This window comes from Haliotis rubra, unplaced genomic scaffold (assembly GCF_003918875.1).
Source record: "Haliotis rubra isolate DU_JTF1 unplaced genomic scaffold, ASM391887v1 Scf1136, whole genome shotgun sequence".
NCBI lineage: Eukaryota > Metazoa > Mollusca > Gastropoda > Lepetellida > Haliotidae > Haliotis > Haliotis rubra.
Genome location: NW_025765044.1, coordinates 82,501 through 98,896, shown reverse-complemented (window position 1 = coordinate 98,896; position 16,396 = coordinate 82,501). Strand labels below are relative to the sequence as shown.

General features: G+C 38.5%; 1 protein-coding gene across 2 annotated transcripts in view; it reads left to right on the top strand.

Moving 5' to 3' along the window:
* The first annotated feature begins 231 nt into the window (after positions 1 to 231).
* LOC124292271 (helicase-like transcription factor) overlaps positions 232 to 16,396 on the top strand; it is a 30,051-nt gene continuing 13,886 nt past the window's right edge. For both annotated transcript variants that reach the window (XM_046729343.1, XM_046729336.1), the window contains exons 1-6: positions 232 to 306; positions 1,223 to 1,404; positions 14,505 to 14,668; positions 15,088 to 15,385; positions 15,488 to 15,562; positions 15,957 to 16,125. In XM_046729343.1, the coding sequence (XP_046585299.1) occupies positions 1,240 to 1,404; positions 14,505 to 14,668; positions 15,088 to 15,385; positions 15,488 to 15,562; positions 15,957 to 16,125 (871 nt within the window). In that variant the 5' untranslated portion in view covers positions 232 to 306; positions 1,223 to 1,239. The remainder of the gene's footprint in view (positions 307 to 1,222; positions 1,405 to 14,504; positions 14,669 to 15,087; positions 15,386 to 15,487; positions 15,563 to 15,956; positions 16,126 to 16,396) is intronic.

The window sequence follows — 16,396 nt, the reverse complement described above, 5'->3', positions numbered from 1 at the left end:
CACCTGTGATTTGTGACCCCATATATCCACTGATGTTCATATCATTATCATGTTTGTATGATTATGTTTACCATTCGGACGCACCATACACTGATTTTAGATGTGCTAAAACGTGCTTCGATCAAAGGCGAGTATCAATACGTGTATCCCTCATTCAACAAATATCACGTTTTTATGCCTTTATGCCTTTAACTAATCTGCCACGTCATTTCTAAATATAGATGTCAGTTACCTTCCAGGAAATGACAGCAGACGGGTGTACGGGTGTATGTCTACCTGACCAACGTCCCGTTGCTCATACCACAGGTGAGTCGTGTAGATATTACGCAGACGGAGGGAGGACAGAGGTCTTCCTTTGTCAGTGAAGTGACCATAATTTAATATTAACATATCGGTGAAAGAGAGTGTGTCTGTACTTCAGTTTATCCTGCACATGGTGACATTGGAAGTCCCGCTACGCTGACCTAGATAAACATGGCTGATTCGCTACGCTGGTGCAAGAGTGCACAATGGCGACCTGCAGTAGAACAAACAAACATATATGCAAAAATATATACTGGACAAAAATAGTTAGGGATACATGTAAATTTTGAAATTATGAATAATGATCTATTTATTCATTGACACACTGATAAAATACGAATATCCCTAACATATTTTGTCCAGTATATTTACTACAAAAAATACCACGCTAGGTTAGATTGTTTTCTTAGAATGTTAAAAAATATTGTTTTGTGATGTATACGTTATCATAATAACGTCTATTGTTATTTCCGGTGAAGGAAAACATTATTAAAACTGCTAAAGTGAGTGAGTGGGGTTTTATGCCGCTTTTAGCAATATTCCAGCAATATAACGGCGGGACACACCGAGAAGAGCGATTCTGGATCCAAGGGACGTAACGCTACTCGACAAACCCCAGCGCCGTACGCTACATAATATCATGTGTACATCCTTAAAGTAATTCTGACCGCTGACTTGGTTGACACATGTCATCGGTTCCCAGTTGCGCAGATCGATGCTCATGCTGTTGATCACTGGATTGTCTGGTCCAGACTCGATTATTTGCAGACCGCCGCCATATAGCTGGAATATTGCTGAGTACGGCATAAAGCTAACCTCACTCACTCACCAAAGAAATTCTACATAAACGTCGGTTTCCGAATATCTAATTCAGCTTTTGAAACCTCGTCGGTTTAATGAGAATAAAATGATTTAACAGGTTGAACTGCCTTTGACATGAATACAGACAACTTGCCAACATACATCTCTCTGAATGACCTTGCCTGGACGAGGCAACTGGCGAGGGATGATGATGACACACAGGAAGCCCATGTACCAGATGCTGAAGTACTGTTCGGAACTCTCACTGGAACCTTTGAAAAATCATCAAGTTGCCCTTGGGTAAGTTACACTGTCATCTACGTGAAGTGTTTAAGGTGCCCTGACATGGGTAAGGCTGTCATCTTCGTAATGCGTTTAAGGTGCCCTGATATGAGTAACACAGCCCGTGTTGTAAAGCGTTTAAGGTGCCCTGATATGAGTAACACAGCCCGCGTACAGAAGCGTTTAAGGTGCAATTAAAGACTTCGGTAATAAATAGAAAATTATATTCGTGACCATAATATGCTAGGTTAACGACCTAAATATCGGCATATCCCTTCTCTGGTTCTGAAAATACCAAGATTTAGGCAGTTGTGTTGTATTTATCTTCTATAAAGTCTGCTATATTCAAACCATGAGAAATGTCGTCAAATAATGTCTGATGACAGTTACCAACGTCCCAATAGTGTCCATATATTTTAGAAATCTATAACAATAAAGCACAACCTCACTACTTTTTTTGATAAATGACAAAGGATTAATCAACCATATTAAAAGGTTTTCAGGCTTGAAGGACGAAGCTCATGAAAATCTATTGCCAGCTCCCTTTTACTGATAAAAGGTTCGAAAATGTGGGTCATAAATGCATGAAAGTTTTTATTGTTGTTCATACCCGTTAGGCCTCCCGCCTCTACATGTATTTGAGATATAACCGTTAGAACCACCACCACCCCCTCTATGTCTTAAAGTATGCTAGATATAACCATTAGAACACACCACACCACTTTTCTGCCCATTTATTCAATTGGGCTAAATCATAGTTGAGAGTTGCTTCTATGGATTTTACATATTTTCCCGCAACACCGATTGATGTGTCATCGGCCAACATTATTGTGATATTTTGTAAATTTCCAGGTAAATCATTGATATATACAAGGAACACAAATCAACCAAGGGCAGATCCTTGAGGAACCCCTGCAGTAACATTTAGTTTTTCATAATGTTCCATTAACAGAGACACACTGTCGTCTATCAGGGCCCGGTTGTTCAAAACTTGGTTATCTTTTAACCAGCCGTTAAATACATTTAACCGACTGTTACCTAATAACAGAGGGTTATCTTGTTGTTCAAAACTCTGTTAACTTTTAACAGGCTGTTAACGTGACGTTAAGTTAACACACCTAAGGACCGCCGCTAACTTTTTAACAGTGTGGTTAACTCGCAAATGGCGTTCATGGCTAACACTGCTTTCATGATGCCAGTTCAGCAAAGAAAGGATAGGGTGTATCGTGGACTGGACTTGGATATTGGAAATTATTCTGACGAAGAGTTACATACGAAACTGTATCTGTGCACATCATAGGAACTAAAATACATGTTGTACAAGTACATGATGCCTACGTTTCATCTTTTAACACTTGTGGAAAGGTTTATATATGCTTTACTACACTAAATGTGTGAATTTCTTCTGTAAATATTATTCAAACAAACACTTTCAAAGAATATAACACGTACACCCTATACCCACGTATGATATGATATTGAACAAGGCTACATGTAGATAATTAATTTAGTTTGATGAAAAAATATCCGAACGATTACATTATGATACTGAAAGTGTAATCGGCGGGATATGGTGATTGTGTATACTCTTATTCTACCGACCTTCACCTCAGAGAAATTGCCAAATACACTCCCATTTTAAGAAAGAAAAGAAGCCAGAAATGCCGATTATTACCGTTGTCGTTCTGCGTGATTTTGCGTCAGTCATGGCGTCACGCAGCACAGAAACTTGACAGTTTCGTGTAAACACATCACATTCCTGTATTGTATCTATTTTTAATTTCCTGTTTCTTGCTACTATGCTCTTTCTATGCAAATGGGTGTCTGAAAATTTGAGAAAATGCTACACAGTGTAAAGTCTGAAATTTTCTTTGTTTACTTTTCAAAGAGGTGTTGTCTTTCGAGCACAGCAGTTGTTTCCACCCCCAATATCTTTCGTTTCACTTTATCTAGACACTTGGTATTGGTGCCAAAAGGACCAGTTGTAATTAGATTCTAAAATGTATGAGGAATTCAGTAGGGATGGGACGAGTCGGAAACAATGGAATCGAGTACCCGCGTGTACGTACCCGAATCGGAATCGAGTACCCGGAAATGTAAGAAATACATTCGGGTCAACTTTCTGAATATTCAATCACGATTTGACATAGATTATTGTAGAAAACTTGAACAGTTGGTAATAAGACATTAAAACTGACCTCAAGCTATTTAATTTACGTCTGTTTAACCAATATAGAGAGTAACACCATTACTTACATTCCTCGTTATAACAACGAACGTTTTGTTCCTGCTGCTACTGTAACTTAACTACTCACTGCTCATGCACACATAAATTACAGTCATTAAAACTATGCTCCATTAATCGGACAATACCAATGATGTAAAAACCCGTGAATTTCCGGGTTAGAATATGGATCTTCAGTAACCCATGCTTGTCGTAAGAGGCGACTAAAGGGATCGGGTGGTCAGGCTCGCTGACTTGGTTGACACATGTCATCGGTTCCCAATTGCGCACATCGATGCTCATGTTGTTGATCACTGGATTGTCTAGTCCAGACTCGATTATTTACAGACCGCCGCCATATAGCTGGAATATTGCTGAGTGCGACGTAAAACTAAACTCACTCACCCACTCACTCAATGATGTAAATGTGTGTTACGTCAAAAATGAAAACGACAAGCTATTGTCTGCCCTTGTCTTTACAGAGCTCTCTCCCTTTCCGGATACTCGATTCCTAGAAATAGGACTCGATTCCAGCTGTACCTGACCCGGATTCGAGTACCCGAGTACCCGCCCCAGCCTTAGAATGCAGTGATTCATTTGTCGCCGCTGAATATGAAATACAAGTGATGTAATTGGCGTTTCAATACCGGCCTTCGGGAAACGTGATTTTGTAAACACTATCCAATAGGGCGCAAAGTGCACTTGGGCGTTCGTGTGAGTGTATTTATGAAAACATCTGAACACGATTCCAGGCTTATCGGCAACGTTTCAGAATTATTAGTGATTTTATTAAAAACTGATATCATTGTTAATTAATATGCTATTTTTGAAAGTCTATACTCCAAGTAATTATCCGATTTTGTTTTGATATGTCCGTCTGGCATCCCTTCCCATAGATGGATTTTAATTATATTTTTACTAATCATTTCAGCAATAGGCCTAATTTCTTTTTCATTCTTCGAATGTTTTTATTGAAGCAAATCATCTTTTAAAAATGCTGTATTAATTGATGAAAACTTAGTTAGCATAAACATTGCTCTCGCAACTGATGTGTAGGAAAATAAACATAACATTATTATGTATCTTTTTCTGTTGTGAGTGATATGCAGGCCTACTTCGTAGTCACTTTGATTAAATGTTATATTTGAATATCGAAACCTTTTTTGTCACAGCGAACACAACACTATCTCTTGTCATATTGCACGATAATATTTGGAATGTTTAACTTATTTTATAACAATATCTGAATGCTAATGTTATACACTGATAGGTTCATATAAGGAATACTATGGCACAATAGTATTTCTCTGCCGAATCGTTGCAGCGTTCTATAATACACTTATGAAATATAATACATGTTTCCCGTCCTTGAAGACATTGAAAAGAACTATTTATGCATTAAATGGAGGTTCACCTGATTAATGAGTATCGAGGAAATTATGTTCATCTACTACAGCGTTCTATAATGCACTTATGAAATATAGATCTAGTATATGTTTTCCGACCGTGAAGTCATTAACAAGAATTATGCATTTTCTGCAGTCACTTGTGAATTGAACTAAATGAAGGTCCATTTGATTAATGAGTATCGAGGTGATGCAGTCAGCCTATAAACAAGGCCATAGCACCGAGACTGCATTGGTCCGGGTTCAAAACGACATTCTACAATCAGTAGAGAATGATGGAGCTGCCATTCTTGTGTTATTAGATCTTTCCTCCGCTTTTGATACCATCGACCACAGAGTGCTTCTTCATACATTGGAAAAGAGACTTGGTATCACCGACAAAGCTATATCTTGGATTGAGTCCTATATCTCTGGACGGCACCAATCCGTTCACATTGATGGTACAACATCAAAGAAAGAAGAACTGCTCCTTGGTCCGATCCTGTTCACAATGTACACTTCACCTCTTGGGGAATTGTCATTCGAAAATATAATCTGCAATTCCATCTGTATGCAGATGACACCAAATTGTACATATCTTTTAAACCACAAAGTAAACCATCAGTTGAATTCTCCTTTGCTGTCATATCTAAATGTGTTTCTGGTATCCGTGAATGGATGGCTATCAACTTTTTGAAGCTTAATGATGACAAGACAGAGCTCCTCATTTTCAGTCAAAAATCCAATTTAAGACATCTCTCACTGCCGGCTTTCAAAATTGGTGACAGTATCATAGAACCAAGTAAAAAGGCTCGCAATCTGGGAGTAATTCAGGACTCTGTTTTTTCACTTGAAGACCATATCAGCCAAATCTGCAAACAAGCATACTTCCATATCAGGAACATTGCTCTAATAAGGAAGTATATAAACACACGTGTGGCTGCAAATATGAGCACATAACTCCAGTTCTGATGCATCTGCATTGGCTCCCAATAGTCAAACGGATAGAATTTAAGATTCTTGTGCTTGTATACAAAGCCTTTCACGGTATTGGCCCATCATACATCAACGAACTGATCCAGTGCCATCAACCCTCCCGTTCCCTACCTTCTAATAGTGCCCAGTTACTAGTTGTGCCACGTACGAGGACAAAAAGACATTTGGAGAGAGATGTTTCTCAAAAGCAGGTCCTATGCTTTGGAGCAACATCCCATTGGGCATTAAAAGTGCAGAGAAAATCTGTGCATTTAAGAGAATGTTGCAAACATTCTTTTTCAAATCATGTTACAGTTCCGAGTGACTCTTTCCTTGTCAGACTCATACGAAAGCGCCTTTGAGCAGGACTCATCTGGATATTGGCGCTATATAAATGTCTATATATTATTATTATTATTATTATCGAGGAAATTATGTTCATCTATAAATTAGACGCAGCTTCATGTTTTTCAAGACATCTTTCCGGAATATGCGTCTGTGAAGGCGTTCAGATAATGACGATATTGCACACGTCAGTATTATTCATGAGATTCCTGTCAAAAGTAAGGTCGGATAATAGATCGATTTTATTCAGCAGTGTAGCCCTGGGGCCTATAGTACGATTACAGTTTGATTACTTGCACGTGGTGCTAGTAACATATTAAGTTTCTATTGGTATTGAATGCATATTTCAGATAAAAGCTATGGTATTAATTACACAACATCTATATTGTTTGATGTTAAAAGATTTGGCAATGTGTGTTCATACATTACAATTTTTGACAGACTTGGCAAATAATTAATCAATGATATTGATAGCATCTTCACGACTTAGCCATACAGTCATGACAATTTAAGGAGTGAGCGATAGGTCTTGTGGGAATGCAAAGATTCATTAAGACTGTAGCCGTCTAAGCGTAACTCTGTGTGTAATATTTATAAATTTTCTATCCACGGACAACATGCTTCTAATATTAATATTATTTTCATGGATTCATCATATTTTATCTATAGCTGTGCTATAGTTTTTCGTTAAAATGTCTTTTCTGTTGCTGGAATTGAAGTAAGTCCTACACAGAGCTGGCATCATATGTCTTTGAAATATAAATTATGCAAACGGCTGGAACTTTGTGTTCCAATACAAAACGTTCGTAACGCTACGACATTAGCATGCCTATGATAAACTATAGAGTTGGCCTCAACCATTGACTGGATTACATTCTCTTCGTCAGCAGAGAAATTTCGACTTCTCTTTTTCCTTGGGGTGCAGGCGACATTTTGCGTTTCCATTTTTGGTAAACCGGAAGTAAACAGAAAACGGAACTATGGGATATATGGAAGCTAACCAGTGACGTTAACCACACTGTTAAACTTTTACGGCGACGTTAGCTAACGGCATGACTAACCATGTTTTGAACAACGCATATTTAACGTTCGGTTACCTAACAGCATACAGCATACAGTAATGGTGGTGATTATCTAGGACTGAGCTTATATTATGATAAATGTCTATGTTGAGATGTAGTAGAATGACTAGCAGTAAAACCTGACTGGAATTTACTTAAAATGTTATGTTCATGGAAATGGTCGTGCACATGCTTTACCATTATTCTTTCAAGGATTTTCCAAAGGACAGGTAATCAACTAATAGGTCTGTAATTAGTTGGGAGGGATGCATCTCCTTCTTTCAAAATAGGAGTAATATCACCCGTTTTCCACAATGTAGGAAATACAGTCACTCGGTGATATATTATACACCAAACAAAGAGGTTCAGTTATAGATGTACAAATTCGTTTTACCACTCTCATGTTAATGCCATCAGGTCCACTAGATTTGTTTGCTGGTAAGGTCTTATCAGATACCTCCTTTTCGGTTACAATGACAGTTGTTATACTGTTAACACAGCGATGGCTAACAGGTGGAAAAGTCTTGCCGCCATCAGTAACATTTGAAACAGATACAAAATATTTATTTAATGTTTGAGCTTTATCCAAATCTGTAAAAACTGAAGGTATCCCAGAATCATCAGTGACAAGAAGGGGAATGGGTCCCGATGAAGTAGTAACCACCTGACTGAGTAGACTGAGGTGATAAATAGTTATCAAAAATTAAATTAGATTAAAAGTTTCCCGTGGCTATTCTTTTTAGATTATTTACTTTATTCCTTTGCTTTTTGTATTTAAATAGCTCAGAAGTATTCAGAGATCGAAATGCTTTTTTCCTTTGACGTTCTCTTTTAAGTATGTTACGAGGGGCGTTGCAAAGTAGTCAAACTAACTATATTCTTGATGTCCAATGTTTGAAAAAAAGCTTCCATTTTATTTTGAAGGAATCATTAGCAAAGTCATATCCAAAATTTCATGTGGGTAATGTGGTTAACGAGATATTAGTCATCACAACATTGGGGTATTATGTTTCTTGCAAATTTGCAGAAAATGGAAAACAATCTCCCATTTGGTATCTAGTAATAGTAATAGTCCGCTTATATGGCGCTCACATCCAGGCGCATTGCCTGCTCACGGCGCTACGTACATTACTATCCCCGATCATAGGACACTATCGTAGTTTCCGATACTTTTTCAACTCCCTGGGGACTGTACAGCCATGCTGCCTGTTAGGCGCAATGAACTAAACACTCACATTGCCAGCACATACTCACGGGTACCCATTTTACAGCTGGGTGAATTGAGACAGTGTAGATCTAAGTATCTTGTCCAAGGCTACTACGCAAATGTGCCCATCTCGGGAACCGAACCTCGGTGCCTCCTCGAAACCGGGCCTTCAGCGTGATAGGCAGACGTCTTACAACTGCACTATTGCGCTATCTCTTGGATAATGGTATACCCTCACATAATATCATATAAAATATGTGCAGCATAGTATTGGATGACTTCCCGTCATCATCAACATTCAAAGATTTGGATTGCTTGATTTACATTTAGACGGGGACTGTTTTTTTAGGACACCCTCATTATAAATTTTCAAAAACATTGTGTCCAGATATACAACATATTGTGAGCTGACACTTGTGTGACCATTCAGTATTTAGTTTGAACCCTTGACACCATGTATGAATAAGTGAAAACTTTAGGATGAGTTTTATCCTTATGATGACGTCAACTGAAAGGGGGTGGGTAGTGTCTCCAAAACAAGCCCTTTCAGTAAACATGAAGGGGGTGTCACTTGAACAAGCGATTATAGTTTAAAATTGCTTTTTTGTGCAGTTTAATATCTAAGTTTGACTTTTACCAACATACAACATGTTTTTTGCATATTTTGTTTCAATTGGTGTAGGGGGATTCCCGCCAATACACCTTGATATAAAATTGGATCAAAATCTATTAATTCATTCCTAGTCAGCTAGGCTATTTCATTTGTCCGAACCACAACATACGGAGACAGATCATTTAGCAGAAAATCGGAAAATATCAACAGTTTCCGATCTTGTTGCAAATTCATCCTCTTCAAACGAGCATTCGACTAAGCGCACATGGGCAGGACTCTGGATATGTAGCGGTATACAAATGTCTAATTTGATTTGATTTGACTTAATATAGCCGTTAGAAACCCACCCCCACCCCACCCCACTTTATATTTATACATATCAAAACCTCAAAAGATATTTGCGAAAAGACAGTAAGAGATTTTATATCGATGATATATCAGGACGAATATCATTTTCGTCATTTGGCTAAGATTTGTCAATTCTTTCTTGGGTTATCGCGCTAACAATCTTTATATTGGTAAAACCCTCAGATTTTTGCTGTGACATTGAAAATTATCTCAAGGTCACTCCATTTCACTTGTGTCGGTGAATCTCGCCAATATACCTTGGTACCAAATTTGAACAAAATCCATCATTTCTTACTTGAGTTATCGCCCTAACAAGCTTATTTGATGTATGAAATGCAACGAAAAACAAACACCCGCGTATTTACGAGTGATTCAAACTGTTATTACAATTTGTGTAAATATTTATTACATTTTACCGCAACGAAAATTATTACAATTTACGTCAATTTTTATTACAATTGCGTATTACAATTTACGTCAATGTTTATTACAATTTACGTTTTTATTACAATTTACGTCAAGTTTATTACAATTTGCTGCAAGTATTACAATTTGCGTTTTTATTACAATTTACGTCGTAACAGCCCTGATATGAGTAACACAGCCCGCTTTGTAAAGCGTTTAAGTTGCCCGCATACGAGTAACACAGCCCGCTTTACAAAGCATTTAAAGGATTTTTAAAAAGGTTGCTACACATTGTTTATAATCGGTCTTAATGAACACCTAGATACATATTATATACAAAATATTCAGTTATAAACAGTAATATTTCATTATACAGCTTCTGTTGTGAATCTAAAACGAACGTCCCTCGAAAGCATTTCGCCTATTCGCAAGATAATGAGGTAGGCGGTCATACCCGAGAGTCTCTACATTAACACACGGAAATACAGTGGTACCGAGCCTGTTCGCTTACTGAAGTCTGCTTCAAGTTTGGCATATAAATCAATCCACGAATTCAAACTTGGATTTGGATGGCATACTAGATACATATAATATCACATTCTTACAACCTTCTCAATTTGAAAGTATTTCTAGCGGCAAGACCGACATGAATATTAACGACGATTCCACCAGTTGACAACATACAGCCGTGGGACGATCCCGATCCTGACTATGTTTTGAACCGACCTACTGCAGACTGGTATGCAAGTCACTTGTAGGGCTGGGACGGGTAGGAAAAAATGGAATCGAGTACCCGCATGTACTTACCCGAATCGGAATCGAGTAACCGGAAATGTAAGGAATAAAGCGCTTCTTTCAACTTTCTGAATATTCAATCACGAGTTGACAGAGCTTTTTATAGAAAACTTGAAAGGATGACAATAAGACTCTGAAACTGAACTGAGGCTATTTAATTTATGTCTATTTAACAAATATAGAGAGTAACACCATTACTTGCATTCCTCGTTAAAACACAGGACTTTTCGTTACCGCTGTTACTGTAACTTTTCTCCTCACTGCTCATGCTCAGATATATTACAGTCGTTAATGATAACCTCCCTTAATCGGACAATACCAATGATGCAAATGTGTGTTACGGCAATAATGAAAAAAACAAGTTATTATCTGCCCTTGCCATTACAGAGTTCTCTCCTTTTCCGGGTACTCGATTCCTAGAAATAGGACTCGATTCCAGCTGCACCCGACCCGGATTCGAGAACCCGAGTACCCGTCCCAGCCCTAGTCACTTGCCTATCACATGTTCATGGAAAACCGATTACATACTGAATTAATTTTTCAGCGGTCACAGTAAAATTTTCAGTCACGATTACAACAATGTTCGATCAATGTGTTGAGCCTGTCTTCCGGTATACATCGGGAAGGTAAACACTGAAATAGTTACGTTCGAGGTTCATGAGTTTATTAAGGTTATTAAGTAACTTTCAGCTTTATTTCATAAAATGCGTCTTCTGATTAAATTTATCCGTAATGGTTTTAGTATGGTGATAATCTTTTCTATGAAATACGTACCGTTACGGAAGTCGATAAGTTCGATCTCACTACTGTACTGTAGAGAAGTACCTTAAATTCGTTCGTGTATGTTGTCGGAGAAGTCGGTATATCGGTGCATCAAACATCAGTTTTATTACATTTTCAATTTCCATGCACATGTAAAGCATTTGTTATATGTCGTGATACTTAGTCATATAAATCTGCAAAATATACATAAAATGTAAAATGATAAAGACCTGTACAGTAACCTCCTTAACAGCTGATAATAGATATAATAAAGAAATATAGATGCAATAAATACTGACAAATCCTTACCGTTTTCTTTAACTGTCAGCTAGTGAAAAAGAAAATTCTTCATGGTGTTCTAGTAGTAATGTGTAAAGTGTGATCAGTCCCAAAGAAAGACCAGCAATCAAATCAAGAAACCAGCACACAAAAATTAAAGCAAATAATTTATTTGCATACTTTGAACTGTTTATGTCAAAATAATGAATACAGTGTGTACACCAACATCATGAAGGCAAAGGCTTGCGTGTAAATTAACTGGATGGACTGGTAAAAGCCTAAGAAAACAAGATTGCTCTCCAATAACACCATGTGACACAGTGGTGACTGCAACGTGGAAACATTTACCATCTGAACAAGTCCCAGGATTCAAACAGACGAATACAATAGACCTTAAGACATCAGGCACAACTGGTTTCAGTTCAGGCCCTAGACACATATACATGATTTCATTTTATATCTTGATGTCAGTGAATTCACCAGTTCCTGTTTACTAGTTATAAATGAAAGTGTCTGGCAGAATATCCTGGAAAAATAGGCTGTTGTGTCCTGCAAGTCTGTAGGAAGGAAACATGTTTCTTCTCTAGAGAATGGCCCTGAGAAGGAATTCCACATACTCTGTGATAAAATTTTACATTGAATTAGAGACATTTTGTAACACAATTTCAGTATATTTTGTTTTGACAACCATAATAATAATTTTCTTTGAAATCTGCTCTAAAAAAGTAAGTACTTTTGTTTTAACAAATGCTGAGAGGGAAAATAGATATGAGGATTAAAAACCAGTGTCTTTGCAAACAAGACTTAGTGTTTACTCATTAGTTAGGGAAAAACATGCAGTAATAGTTACAGTGGGGTTTTCTTCAAACTGGAGTGCACCAGTTCAACAAAAAAATAGTGATTGTCTGAATTATATTTACCACTTGTTGGTTTCTTGTTCACTGGCTTGGTCTCTTTGTTTAGGCCTAGGGGGTAGCTGATTGCCCACTTGGGTTCTCCAGTCGTGGTCACTTCTAGGGTATTTAGGCTGTTTTCATTGATGTGAAATGCTGCCATGTACATCCTAAAAATAGCATTGTTCTAAGTGGCAGTTTTACATTTGCCAAAAACAAAACCCACAAAGAAATACAGTGTATAAAGTGGGTTAAAAGTTACCTATATCCATATATACATCTGCCATGATGTTTTTACAAGGGTCCATATAAAATACCCTAGTATTATGAAAGTGCATTTTCATTTTATGTATTGTACATTGCCTTAACGAGGGAAAGAGGGAGAGTCAACATTTTAAAACACACACACGCACACGCACACACACACAATTCACATACCATTTTAACATGATACGGGACCAGTCCCTGGTGGATAATTATCTTATATGACTCATTTTTAGTTTTGTTTTAATAATTCTATGTGCTCTCACTCACCACCGCACCCATATGTTGCAAGCTCTCATTTGTCCATGCCCACCCCCATCCCAATCCCTCCGCACACACTCACACCCGTCTCGGGAAATAGCTGACTTGGCCCCACTGAGTAACAATAACAGTGGCTGTGAAAATATATCTCTGATCGAAAATAAGACATTAGCGCAAAATATATGACGTACTTTTTCATTAACTATTGCTTTATATAGCTAGCTACTGGAGTGTTTATGTTGCTCCAAAACAACTACATCTTAAAACTCACCTGCAGCAAACGTCGCGTCCGGAATGCAACTCTATCGATCTCAGTCCCAAATTGACATTTCGGCCTCTGTGTTTGTTTGGAATGTCGAAAGGAATGCCCGATATATAGCATCCTTATAAAGTTGAAGTTTTGCCTATTCGTATCCATATTTCGCCAGAGGTTAGGTCTCTTTCATAGCACCTCTTCGAAAAGTGTAACGAACAGATAGATGACCGTGCGTGGAGGGGTTCACAAAATCCGCACGACGACAGTAAACAATCTATGACCTTCCTCTTGTCAAATAGAATTTCTCAGGAAATGAACACCCGTGTTGTTTACGCAGTTGGATAATCATCAAAACTTGAAGTGCAGTTGTCAGTTTCCAATACATAACAACGCTTCATTCAAAATATTGCGCTTCGTGTCACTTTCAAATCGATGGCGTATACACTACTGAAATGTCAATACACTGAGCGGACTTTCGGGTATGACGTCACAGCCACAGATTTTAAAGGCAGACCGCTAAAAAATAAAAATATGCATACGAGTGGGCGGGGCTAAAGTGGTTTTAGTTTTGGTGCATATTTATAATTTTTACGACTATTTTTCGTAAATGGATGGTGCAGATGTGGTATATATTCATGTTTGAATGACATTATGTAATAAAAATGCATAGTGTTTAACCTTTTTAAAAATCCTTTAAGGTGCCCTGATATGAGTAACATTGCTCGCTTTGTAAAGCATTAAGGTGCCCGCATGTAAGTAACATTGCCCGCTTTGTAAAGAGTTTTGGTTGTCTTGACATGAGTAACGCTTCCATCTTCGCCCTCTGATGTAGTTCGAAACAGGTCGATGATGAATCACCAATCATACAGAATACAGCAACTAAGTTTGGTCTTGAGAAGTTAAAAATGCACAGCAACACCTTCCTTGGCAACATAAACCAGTGCAAGGTCAATCTGAATAAACAAATACAATTTGTTTTCATGCCAAGTGGTAAAACACTAGTTTCTCAAGAGTTAGTTTCACTGTCTATGTTCTCTATCCTCAGATCAACAGCCATGAGTCGGTATCACTGGAGTATGAGAACGTTCTATGGAGAAGGGAAAGAGTAACAATCTTCAACAGCAGCAGGATGTGTCTGGGTATACTCAATCCACCTCTTGATGTCCCCATGATGAGAATCAAAGCTGATCGTGTAGCAAGAGTCGAAGCGTAAGATCATGAAAGTTTATAGCATCTTTGATGATGAGTAACATCAATATTTGCCGCACTCAGAATTACATCAGCTATATGACGGCGATCTGTTTATATATGAGTCGGTCTCAGCATCATGAGCATAGCCCTTCTCAGTTGGGATACGATGACTTGCTTCAGCCAAGTCAGCGGGTTTGGCCCGTTAGTCGCCTCCTGCGTGGGTAGCTGAAGACCAATGCTAACCCGCATCTTCAGGAGTGGTACCTTCACTAACGACCTGGTTAACCTGTCAACCATGCTTAACATTTGTATCCCTCTGTATACACGTAAACACTGCATGACGTACTTTCCATACTATATTATCGTCTACAAAGCATTTTTTCGAACATTGTGAAAAGCTTAGGAACAATTTGATTTTGACAGTGCTTCTTCTTCAGAGACACACTTCTCGTCAATGAAAACAGTAAAACCGTGCCTATCCAGCTTACATTGTACGGACCTACTTGGAACAAAGACAAGTGCACAATGATCTTAAATGCAGCCACGGCAGCCTTCAACGTGGCCGAGGGACAGAGAGTACCAATAGGTGTGGGCAACCATGTCTTCAATAACGAGGATATACAAGCTGCTGTTCCACACTTTGCAGCAAGACCTGTTGCGGCACCCTTCGCTGGGCTAGAAGCCAACCACCACACAAACGTTGACAGTCATCGGCAGAGGTTCACGCCAGTTGAGGTAGGCTGGTATTAAATAACATCTTCTCTTGTCAAAGGTTGACATTACAACTTACAGCACAGACTGAGTATAATCTAACTTGAATATGTATCCTTTATCCAGGTTAGCAATGCTGTAGACCAGCTGTTTGGAACACTCAACGAAGGGGACAAAACTACAGAACAAGAACCGACAGAGGTAGGTTTTAGAATGGTAGTTATGTGGATATTAACACCAGAGTTTCGATTGTCAGCAAGAATAATAACATGCTGACATTAGAATGATGCATCAGTCCAATTATAAACGTTTAACGTCAGCAAAAACGATGCATCAGTCTATTCACGATCATTTATCGTGAGCAAAAATGATGCATCATCCCAGTCATGACTATTTATCGGTAACAAAACGATACATCAGTCCAGTCATGACCACGCGTTGTTTCTGGTGTGACTATCGGTGTCGCGGTGACGTCACTCAGGTCAAAAACAACATCAACCACCAATGGCCACTCACAGGTGTATATACAGATGACTGTTACATGTGCGTCATGAATGAGATATTGGGATGCAGACGTCCTTTCCGACCCTTCCAGGCTGTGAGGACGCCCCTGTACCAGCACCAGAAGCAAGCCCTTCACTGGATGATAGGCCGGGAAAACAAATATCAGCTGCCACCATTCTGGGAGATAACAGACAGTGGCCATTATTACAACAGAGTACTGAATCATAGTACTTATGAAAAGCCACCAAGTGTTCGAGGCGGTAAGACTGCAAATAACAGAAATTGCTGCCTCAGTTGCCCTATACAAATAGATTTACTGGCCCGACTGGATTTTTACTAGCCACGGACCAGCGGGCCAGTGGCTATTTCGCACACTGCTGAGAACCAATCCTGCAAAATGTGTGGCAGTGATATTATTGAAGATGAATGTCACGTTCTTCTCATCTGTCCACAGTATGGATATCTAAGGAGCAATTATATCCCATCTAAGTATACGTCCTGTTCCACATTTTACAGATTCTGTACACTAAT